At 33.3% G+C, this 11235-nt stretch overlaps 2 protein-coding genes across 3 annotated transcripts; one reads left to right on the top strand and one right to left on the bottom strand.

Moving 5' to 3' along the window:
* Nucleotides 1-2849: 2849 nt before the first annotated feature.
* On the bottom strand, nt 2850-8807 carry LOC102591134 (phosphatidylinositol/phosphatidylcholine transfer protein SFH12-like). Of its 2 annotated transcripts, XM_006350694.1 has the most exons (7): nt 8630-8807; nt 6798-7332; nt 6206-6378; nt 5625-5729; nt 4251-4507; nt 3503-3723; nt 2850-3367 (listed from the first exon to the last, which is right to left on the bottom strand). In XM_006350694.1, exons 2-7 carry the CDS (start codon nt 7140-7142, stop codon nt 2990-2992), a joined length of 1479 nt encoding a protein of 492 aa, XP_006350756.1. In that variant the 5' UTR covers nt 7143-7332; nt 8630-8807; the 3' UTR covers nt 2850-2989. The 2 variants fall into 2 exon arrangements, with proteins under 2 accessions (XP_006350756.1, XP_006350757.1); XM_006350695.2 differs by lacking the exon at nt 5625-5729 and having other exon boundaries at nt 2864-3367.
* A 1007-nt stretch (nt 8808-9814) lies between these two features.
* Nucleotides 9815-10760, top strand: LOC102591677 (uncharacterized protein Mb0911c). Its single transcript, XM_006350696.2, has 3 exons — nt 9815-9965; nt 10302-10464; nt 10559-10760. The coding sequence occupies exons 1-3, from the start codon at nt 9841-9843 to the stop codon at nt 10682-10684; spliced, it is 414 nt and encodes a 137-aa protein (XP_006350758.1). The 5' UTR covers nt 9815-9840; the 3' UTR covers nt 10685-10760.
* Nucleotides 10761-11235: the final 475 nt, after the last annotated feature.

The following is an 11235-nucleotide window of genomic DNA, read 5'->3' on the forward strand; positions in this document are numbered from 1 at the left end:
AAAAAGGCTCAATTAGATCATCATATTTATAAAGTAAAAATTAAATAATATATATGCATTTAGAAACAGCAAAAAAAAAAAATTAATTTTTTTTTGTGAGCACGATGGTGACATATGAAGTTAGGACATTGCAAATGGCAAATATTGGTGGTCGCACTTCAAATGCAATATTGTCCGATTAGTGGCGGGAACTTGATGGGGATGCAACTAAACACCAATAAAATAAACTATTCACTTTTTTTTCCTTTTTCTTTTGAAAAAACAATTAATAAACTGTTTTATTATACAATAAGAAATAAAAAATAAAAATAAAAATGAAAATGAAAAGTTAGGTTTTGTATGATGGAAGGAAGATTATAGCCTATCAATACAGTGAAAGGTCACCAAGTTAATTCATTAGTACTTCTTGACTTTTGTTAATTTTCTTGATGAATGAGAAAATCTTAGTGCATGGTTGGTAAGCACCAATATTTGAATATTCTTTGACATTAGCCACCTTATAACTTTTTATCTTTTAATTTCTTTTGCTTTTTAGTACTACATGAACATTCTTAACTACTTCAAAGTTATAAGTGTAATTAATTAAAGTGTCTTGAATTGAAATGGAAGCGCCACCTTCAACCCTCATAGGCCAAAACATGATAAACCAAATTGGAGGAATTGCGTTTCAAAATTCTTAAAATGTGTAATTCGATACGTATTGGAGTCAATCAAAGTGGATGACCTTCCACTTACGCAAAATATGCTCAAAAATCTGCGTCATAATATACGATATTATATTTGAAGTTTCAACTTAAACATTGATTTTATCGAGACAATGATCTATCAAAAATAATGTCTAGTCTACCTTCAAAGGTAAAGATAAGATCGGCGTATGTTCTATATCCTTTTCAGATCCTATGTACTTGTGAGATTACACTGAATATATCGTTGTTGAACTTAGAAAGCTTTTTTTGAGTCTTGATCAAGCTCCCTTTTTCCATTAATCACAAAAAAAAAAAGAGTCTTAAACGTGTATATATATACACGTTCAATGACACTTTAATTTTCATAATTTTTGTTTCTTAAATTCGATTTAATTTGTATTGTGTGAATTCATTATGATTTAACAAGTTTTACGTTGACAATCAACCTACCACAACCTTCCTCCTTTATTCGGATTTGGAAGTAGCAACATGAGAAAGCTCACAGACAATTTCAAAGGAATTCATATTTGTGGTCGTGGCACTAGTATCATGTCAGCTAATGCTTGAAATAGGAGGGAAACATGGGCATGATATTATTCCACCTTATTATGTTGCAACATGCGACTCGACTAGCAAATGAAAAATGTTGAATTACTTCCTTCCAATTTTGAATACTTCCACATTTTAAATGGAAACTTTTCTCACTTCATTTTTCCTAGACATGAATGATTATTATATGTTTCTTGGGAAAATGATAGCTGAATACCTTTGGATATCTAGTTTACAAAATATGTATATAACTGTAAACATAGTATATCCTTTATACTAAAATACATATACATATATACATACCCAGACATTTAATATACACCATATACAACCGAGTATATATGTCTGTGTTTGGTATGGAGAAAAACATTTTCTGACAAATATTTTTTATAATTTTCCTATATTTAATTGGTCAATGTTTGAAAAACATTTTCTCTAGGAAAACGAGTTTCTTATAAATGAGAAAAATGTCTTCCATAATGAAAGTAGGGAAAACAAGTTGGATAAGTAACATTCCAAATTTGTTAGATTCATCTTCATCCACCCACCCAATCCCTCCAAGCCCTGAATCCCCACTTCCCATCCCACCTCCATAGTAATATGCTAGATAATATAAAAATGCTCTTGAGATAACATTTTCTTACTTACGCACCAAACACTAGAAAATAAGTAAAAACACATGTACACCTGTTTTCTAGGAAATCAATTTCCGTGGTTAACAGTTTCCTTTGTAGCAAACACCCCTTCGATGGTTTTTGATAAATTAGATATCCAAATCCCAGATGATAACTATCACATGTTTCTTTCAATCCTTTTGGGCTGTGGAAAGTTTTTTCCTTTTGTGGGTTCGGAAATCGGAGGGTTCATTTGAGAGGAGGTTTTTCCTTTGCTTTGGAATACATCTTTGATATATTATTAACTAATCAATTATAAAGAAGAAAAACCCTTTGTTAGAATTGAGTTAGCAACACCTAAGTTTTAAATGATGCAAGATGAAATTAAACTGCAACTCGGGTTCTTCCTATTTATAATAAATAACTATACATCAATCACAAAATATAAAAGCTTAATACTCATTGCACTTCATTTTAACTCATTTAATTCCATTCTTTTTTCTTTACGAAGGTTAATTACTTCTGACTTGGTAGATATTTTAAATGCCGCTTCAAATACCATAAAACAATGAAAGGTATACCTCTGTCACCAAACAAGTTGGAATCAACCATATAAATTCTCGCTTCTTCATTTAATAAAGCCATTTCATATCCTAATCATACTTAAATAAAATAAAAGTCATAGTTAAATTAAATAGAGACACTAGAAATTGTGTGAACTACCATAAAGGGCACACAAAAATTTTATGCCCTTCAGTTCAACTTTCACACACATAAAAGACTCGCATTTCAACTTTCAACATCTTCCTCCATGCGCACCTAAATACAAACAAATGATGGAACCCCAACTGAAAATCAGTCGAATGAATCATTATTCAGCACACTTGGCAATGCTTAAACCAGCTGAAGATGGTCTTTCCACTACTTTGTTAGCGCATAATTTACACTGAAGACGTCTAAATTTCAGTTTCAAATGAGAAGAATTAGGCGCATAAGAAAATTTCACGGAACAAGCACCAAAACATCCCATTCCAGTGGATAGATAATTGCCATTACATTGTGGCCAATACTAGCTGCCACATGCTATTTTCGATAAGAGTAGACATACAAAGAGAAGTTCTAGAATGTAATATGCTGACCTCAAGGAGGTAAAATGGGACGATTTTCTGGATCAAATATTCCAGCAATTAAAACAATAATAACCCAGAACAAAAGGATACCCACCACAGCCTTTCTTAGGACCCGCTCACAGTTATAATTCGTCGGAATTTCAGTATGTTCACCTGAATGGAGTGGTGCTAGATCCAGTGGATTGTTAATAATCTCGCTTACCGCTGTCTCTTGATGGTCGTCATTCATGCGAGTGTTATGCGTCTTGCTCATGTCAAAGCTTGCACATCTTGAGCATGTGCACTGCCCACCAAGATAAGACGGGAGTGTTTGCAAACACTCAGAAAGAACCTTTTGGTACATTTCCCCTTCAAATCTCAATTTTTGCCGAGTGACTGGTTTGAAAACCTGTATGTTTGTGCAAGAGTAGTTACATTTGAGTTTCCAGAAAAGGAGTTCTATGCAGATCAAGTTGGCCTGACTTTCAATCATAAGAATGGAGCAGGAAAGTGAACAAAATAATAATTAGAGTACAAAGCTTACTTGCACAAAGGTTTGTGCGACAACTCGAACAATAGATGGAAGGCGTATAATGAATAAACAGCCCAGACGGTTGGGGAAGTGATCTTGTAAAAGAGTGGAACAGGATCTCAGCATTTGCATGGGAAGTCTCAGTGGAGATAGTCCTTCACAGTCTACCAAAACAGTAATTTGAGAATTTTGTGGGTCCACCAAATGAAGAACCCCATGCTCCACCTGAGATACTTCATAAAGAAAATATACATTATTTAATAATTTGTCTAACTATGAACTAGCAGCATAGAGAAGGTGATTGATTAAATGTCTAAACTATATCCAACTTGATAGGTGTTACTTCCTCTTTTCCAGTTTTCCTTATCATTTTCTCTCATGGTTTTTTTTATAGGAGATGCTTATTGTCATGCTCTTCTTGGCTTAAGTTCTTACAACGGAGTTGTTACTTTGATAAAGTCAAGTATTGCTGCCTCCAATAGTGAGCAGTAAAGATAAACAGTAACTCCGGCATTGTTATGTTCCCGACAGAAGAAAGTATGCAAAGGAAATGCATATATTTATTCAACATAAACAGCTCACAAAAGAGCTTAAAATTATTCAGCTGCTGAAAACGAAGTGATATTATCCTATTCTTTGTGTCGATAAACGAAAATCAGATAGAAACTTCAGGAAAGTTATACAACTAACACTGAAGTAAAGACAGAAAACATATAAAAAAAAATAGCCAGACACTAAATGTACAAGTGGAAAAGCATACCAACTGCTTGAGCAAAGCTAGGTCTATCACGAGATGGCAAGCTGATGCACGCTAAGCCAAGACGGACAATGAGGCAGGGTCGATTCTGCACATCATATCCATGCCAAAAGACCATATTTGACCACACTTCAAGTTCTTGTCTGGAAAGAATTCTGTATGTCTCCCTCCAGCGAATTGTTTTCTTCAGTGAAGAAAGTAAGCGAGTAAAATCTCCATCTGCAGCTGTGAAAAATTGATGGAGTTCCTCTTCATCAATTCTGCATAAATATTATTGTGTCATGTTCACTGCAAGAAGAAAAACCAATAAATTTTACATATATCTTTGTGCAACAAATTTCTAGTGGCATACACCACTTGAGAAGTTTTTGAATAGAGTGAAAACATTCAAGAGCTTTTAGATCAACCTGATGATTGAAGGGAATGAGAAATGGAAGCTCATATGATATGAGGACAAAGAGGAAGACAGGTAAAACTGCAGAATGAAACAAAATGATGACAGAACACCAGTCTTACTATTCTTGACAACAGCTCAAGCTCCTAGTGAGACTAAAAAAGAAGTTAAAATGCCATCGGATGCATTATCTAGTCAACTACATAAAATTTTTACATTTATTTGATTTTAATCAGAGGAAGATCGAAGCCCTATGATCAAACTGAATGGAACAAAGCAATCATCCCAAAGCATTTATTGCATTATGAACTGTCAAAAGTGTTAAGAATTCCCACACCGAAAAAGGAATGAGAATTTGGTCTCCTTATATGGAGTTGGACATTCCACGTCTCATAAGCTAGCCTTTGGGGTTGAGTTAGGCCCAAGATCCGTACTTACAAAAAGAATATGTACACTACAGCTGAATAAGAAAAATATGTTGGGGTGAAATAGGCTGACACTAACATTCCAAAGCAGTGCAGTTACGTCCAGTACAGATCCAAGTTGTTTTTTCTTGGACTTACTAGAGGCCGTAAAAGCTTGAACTTCAAAGAATTTGCATAATAAATAAAACTAGGTAAGAATTGGAGATATATAATTAGCTAAAAATGAAGAGGAAAGTGGAGTATTGTTAGAAAGCGGGCTCTAGGATTTCTAAGTAGGTTATAGGTATAGGTATAGGTTGGACATCAAGAGCGACCAAGTCGCCACTCTAGGGTATTGATGGTTTATTATTAGTTTACACAATCATGCTCAATGGATATCTAAAGAAGCTTGAGCACAAACTCTCCCATTTTCTGTTTCAGACATCCTTACAGTTGAACTCATAGCCTTGCCATTAGTTTAAAACTAGTTATGGAGTGGCACAATTCTACTTTGAACATATAACTCATGATATTAAAAAAAGTAATGTTCTGTTATAGTTTGCTTTCATAAAAATATACCTCTCTGGCAAGATAATTCCTTGCTTTTCCAGATCTTTGTAAAGAAGATGCAACCAACTTGCGGAACTAGTGGAAGACAGACTTTGAGAAACTTCATTGCCAACCCTGTAAAGGCATGAAAGTCGTACAACTCATCAACCACCAATTCAGTCTCAAAACCTTGCTCTGAGTTGGGTTAGTTGCTTATATGCCTAGGGATAAATCCAACAACGGATTATAGAAGTAAATCCAGAACCAATTGAAGAGGAAGCATGTAATTTGAGACATCACATCCTAAATCCCCTATATTAGCCTAAAAATTGGAAAGAAGTTCTAGCATATTATATGATTACACCTGAGTATATCAGAAACATATGAGAGCTATCTTCTATTTCCAACACAAGGAAGCAAGAAAAAAAATGGTCTATCTACATATATTAGTTATCCACTTAATAATTTCTATGGTGTTACAAGTACACTTCAGACGTTTGTTTATTGGACTGGTAGGGTCCTGCTTCAGGTTGAATTATAACTTTTACACATAAATTCAGATAGAACTGGTAATTGTTCATTACATATTGAGCAACATAACATGTTTGTACCTTTCTTTTGGGATAGACTGCTCAGAAGAGACTTCTAGCTGGGAGTCTGAATCAGCATGCAAATCACTGGATACCGGGGAACCTTGAGTGCTATCTGAGGTATCATTATTGAATTCTGAATGATCAGAAAATGCTGTAGCGATAGATAGCACTAGCAGTGGCCGCGATAACATCTAACCATAAAGACATGCTGTAAGTTGGTAATTGTACAACATCCAATGTAGACATCTATACAATAGACCAATATATATCTATAAAATAACCCTGTTCAAAAGAGCAATAATCTTTGATTTTAGTTATAAATTAAGTGGATTTAATATGTTTTACAAGCATAAATCTTTATACACGTATAACTCTATTCTATCTTGTGTTGTTTCTCTCGACTTGGTGTATCAACCTACAAATGAAAAGCAGCAGTAGATATTCCCATGTATCAGATGATATAGGATCATATACATTTCTTTCATAATTATGCAAAATTGATGCACCCATTCCACAGGCAAGACAACATTTTCCAGAATGATTGTATGCACCTAGAGGAGTTCACAAGACTCAACACTGGCTCTTCTGAATTTGATAACTGCATACTAACCTGCATGCCTTCAACCAGAACCCTAAAAGGATTCCACCTTTGCATCCACTTAAGTGGCGGGTAGCACACAACTTGCAGAGCTTGTAAGCCAGACCATACAAATGGACATTTGGACCGTGAGATCCTCCGCACAGCCTCCAAGGCAGCAACTTTAACCAGAAAGAAAACTAACTGATTACCACTTCCTCTTCTCTGCTTCCCATATTTTATCAGATCAAACCGTCTTACATTTTCAAAAGAGTTCGATCCAGAAGAAATGATGTGTTGTTTAGATTCATTTTTGGTAGTGATAGCAGTTGTGACCATAGACTTTGTCCCAGGGGTGGGATTAAAGGAGTCTCCCATAAGAACTTGATGAGAGATTAGCACAATAGGTGGAGGAATAAACACTGGATATCAGTCACCCAAAGATATGTAATCGTATAACCACATCTAGTGGACTCTTAAGGAAATGGAGAAGACAATGTCGTGGACAAATCTTGGGAGATAACATTGCCTAATCTTTTGAAATAGAGTCCATCTATCCAGCATACCCCTGAAATAAAACATGAAATGGATCACAATTTCACCAGGAGTTTATCACATTGACGAGAACTCTAAATCCATACCAAGACCACAACACAACAGCTAAAGTCCTACAAGTTAAATTCCCTTTTGCTAACCATCAAAAATACATAATATAGAAAGACCACTCCAGTTCTCAGCTCATACAACTTTTGGAAATAGACCATCCTGTTAATATAAAGGAAAAAATTATGCTAGTGTTGCATGTCAAAACAATCAATCAACTAAACCTCAATCCACACTAATTAGCTTTATTCGAGCTAATTTCATACTAATTCTTAGCTGTTATGATCACAAATTCATAACAATAATGCAATCCACTTTGCTCAAAATCACAACTAAAAAACCTCGAAAAAAGCAATCTAATTATCAGGGGCGGCTTAACGTAATTAGGGGCCTAAAGCGAAATTTTAATTTGAGGCCTAAAATATAAACAAACTTCATATACGTATTTATTCAAAATTTATTTTTCTTACACTATTTAAATGAAAATTATTAGTATTTAATATTATTTTTTCAGTTATTAGTTTTAAGTAAGATTTTATCAACTCAACATTGAAAAATATCCTCTCAGCGAGGCAATTATTATATGAATTATTAACATAATTCTATATGTAATAAGTTAGACAAATATTAAATAAAGATAAGAATTAGAATCATAGAATTTGACTCAAGAAGTTGATGACTTGGTATACCTCATTTTAATATGCTTGTAGAAATGCTTGAAACTAAAATTTAAAACGAAATAAAAAAGAATTTGTAATTCACTTTGTTCAACACTTTTCACTATTAATTCTTATTTTTAACAAAGTACAAAAATATTAAAGTGGATAAAATAATATATTTTTTAAAAGAATATACTTTTTATCATAAATAATCAATTTTTTCTTTAAAATTTTTAACACATAATTTATTTTTGACAAAAATTTGAGGCCCTCAAAATTTTGGGGCCTAAGGCAAAAGCCTTATTTTCCCAAGTATAGAGCCGGCCCTGCTAATTATAACAAAATCAAGTGAAATCAAATTCAAATGCGAAGATTATGATCTATACTGCTGAACGCGCTTCAAATATCTATAACATCGATCTTTTTACACCAATAATCACGTCAAAAAATATGAAAGGAGAAAATGTACAAACATCAAATTCAATATCACAGACAAATTCGAGAACTGAGAAATCAAAATCATATCAAATGAGATAGGATCAAAAGCAGAACACACTAATTATTGAGCATACATTGATTCAATTGTACTATAAGAACCATTACCTAGAGAAATATTGGAGCAGAGTATTCTGATTTCCGGATCTCAAATTTTAGAAGGAACTGGATTTCACCTTCGCCTTTTTTCAGTTTGCCCTCAGTTCATAAAAATAGGGAGAAAGAGAGAGAGAGAAAAGGAGCTACTTTAATTGCGTTTTGACTATTTTGATGTTCTTTCGATATATTCGATAGTATTTTTATTTTTTTTGGAGTGCTACTTAAATTAAATGGGACTATAAAAAGACAACATTTAAAAAATAAAAAAAAGTATTGAAAGTATATTGCCCCGACCACGTGAAGTTCAATGGTTGGTAAGTTTGCGATTTGGTATATGTCAATTTTTGCTTATGAAACATTAAATTTATTAAATAAATATATGAAATAAGTATTAACATATTTTTACTTTAAATTATTTTCTTAATATTTTATTATCATGCCGGTTAACTGTTTTTAACAGATTTTAAAGGATGTATTACCCCTTCCCTTTAATATAAATTAGAACCCTTACCTAGAATCTCACAAGGTTAAGTAAATTTTAATATAGAGTTAATTTAGTATAATTTCAGCAAAATAGGTGTCCTAATTCACCTTTAACATAATTAGGTGGCGACTCTTTAAAAATGGTTTTAAGATTCACCAATATGTTGTACACCATTTGAACCTCGAGTTAAAATGGGATATAATAATATTTATTTGATTATTTGTATTTGACTAACCTTTTATTTGAATTGGTTTTATTTAATTAAATTTTCCAAATGAAAGTCATATGAGTTATATTCTTAAAATCTTTTAGTTTATTTTATTTCCAAATAAAAAAAATGAAATGAGTTTTCTTAGTTAATATTTTTTCAAAATTAGTCAAAGTCATTTTAGTCAAATCGCCGGTCAACCGCAGAATTTATTATTTTAAGTCACGTCAAAATAATTTTTATCTCATCGATGTGTATTTAACTTTTAGACTCTAAAAAGGAGTCATCTGATCTACGTGATGAGATCATAGACGAACAACGTGGTAAGCACAAAACCTGTTCAAGTGATGCACAATGCACACGTGTTCCAACCATTTGCCACGTGTTGTTGTATCATATTTTGTTTTGGCAACATACAATTAAAGGCAATCAATAACGAGTATTGTGGATCTGCTTGAAAACAAACAGAAAAAAAAAAGGCCGAAAAGAAAGAGTGATAGAGGAGAAGAAAAATAAAAGAAGGAAAAAATGGCATCAAATTTGGGACCAGCATTTGCTTATACAGTGGTGTATTGTAAAGATGTTGCTAAATCTGTTGCCTTTTATGCTAAAGCTTTCGGCTACAACGTTCGCCGCTTAGACGAAAATCGCAAGTAAGAAATACTCATAGTACGTATATGTTTTGATTTTGTAATTAGTTTAGATTTGATTTTAGAAGAATTCATTTTGTATTTTGAGCCTTTGCTTTAATTTTCAACTGCATGCACAACATAGTACTAGTTGTTTTAGTTCAAATAGGTAAAAATAAAATAAAATGATCGAATCTAGTACCTACTTATGTGATCGGAGTAGTTGAATCGTGTATGAATAACAGTAATTAACAATGTGGTCAAAAGAAAAACTTGTTAGACTTTTGAAATCTGAATGATACCACATAAATTGAGACAGAAGGATGAACTTATTTGGTTATGGGTGGTAATTGGTTGTAGATGGGGAGAATTGGAAAGCGGTGCTACCACAATTGCATTCACACCTATGCATCAGCACGAGACGGATGACATAACGGGTCACGTCCAGACCCCTCAATCCCGGGGCGATAGACAAGCCATTGAACTTTGTTTCGATTATGTGGACATTGATGCTGCCTACAAGGTATTAATTAATTATTTGAATATGCTCAATTTATTTTGTAATTGAGACTGTTGATTATTCAATTTGACGTTTTTTTTTTGTGAATATGATTTAGAGGGCAATTGAAAATGGGGCAGTGGCGGTGAGCGAGCCGGAGGAGAAGAAATGGGGACAGAAAGTTGGATATGTGAGAGATCCCGACGGCAACGTAGTTAGAATGGGAAGCCATGTCAAATCCTAAATAGTCGCACCACGTTACTTAATTTAGTTTTGTGTAATAAATAATTGTATCCTCGTTGTGTAGTAGTAATTCAGGAATAATTAATAAATGTTGGGACTTGTAAGCTTTTATATTGATAGACATTATTTTATCTACCAGAACTCGCGTATGTTAATCGAGAAACTGAACTTGAATTTAACTTTATCAACCAATTATTCAATTAAACAAGCTCTCTTATAAAATAAAGTATTAGAAATTAAATATCAAAGAAATGGAGAGAAAGAGTAGTAATGTTTCCCTTCCAATCTTTCAATGCCTTAGTGTCTACATATAAGATGAGTATATATAGAAAGTAAGTCTTATCTCTAATCCTTCAAAGTCATAAAGGAGATCTCTTAAAGTCATCATTAAATCCCTTAAAGTGTGAATTTGTTATATCGCATCCACATTTCATTATTTACAACAAGCTCAGAAATATTGAGATTGGTAGAATTAAATTGTTCATGAGTTGAGAGAACGTCGAGATGGAAGGTTGGGTACCTGAGGTTTTGGGCCCAGGTTAAGGAGAGTTA

Source organism: Solanum tuberosum, unplaced genomic scaffold (genome assembly GCF_000226075.1).
Source record: "Solanum tuberosum cultivar DM 1-3 516 R44 unplaced genomic scaffold, SolTub_3.0 scf00128, whole genome shotgun sequence".
Taxonomy (NCBI): domain Eukaryota; kingdom Viridiplantae; phylum Streptophyta; class Magnoliopsida; order Solanales; family Solanaceae; genus Solanum; species Solanum tuberosum.

Bases quoted from the DNA above. Each gene is read 5' to 3' on its own strand.
- LOC102591134 (XM_006350694.1), bottom strand. From the start codon at position 7,142: ATGGGAGACTCCTTTAATCCCACCCCTGGGACAAAGTCTATGGTCACA. The intron at 6,379-6,797 runs GTTAGTATGCAG...CTTTATGGTTAG, and splicing joins TTCTGGTTGAAGGCATGCAG to ATGTTATCGCGGCCACTGCT. The intron at 3,368-3,502 runs GTAAGCTTTGTA...ACAAACATACAG, and splicing joins TCGCACAAACCTTTGTGCAA to GTTTTCAAACCAGTCACTCG.
- LOC102591677 (XM_006350696.2), top strand. From the start codon at position 9,841: ATGGCATCAAATTTGGGACCAGCATTTGCTTATACAGTGGTGTATTGT. The intron at 9,966-10,301 runs GTAAGAAATACT...AATTGGTTGTAG, and splicing joins CGCTTAGACGAAAATCGCAA to ATGGGGAGAATTGGAAAGCG. The intron at 10,465-10,558 runs GTATTAATTAAT...AATATGATTTAG, and splicing joins ACATTGATGCTGCCTACAAG to AGGGCAATTGAAAATGGGGC.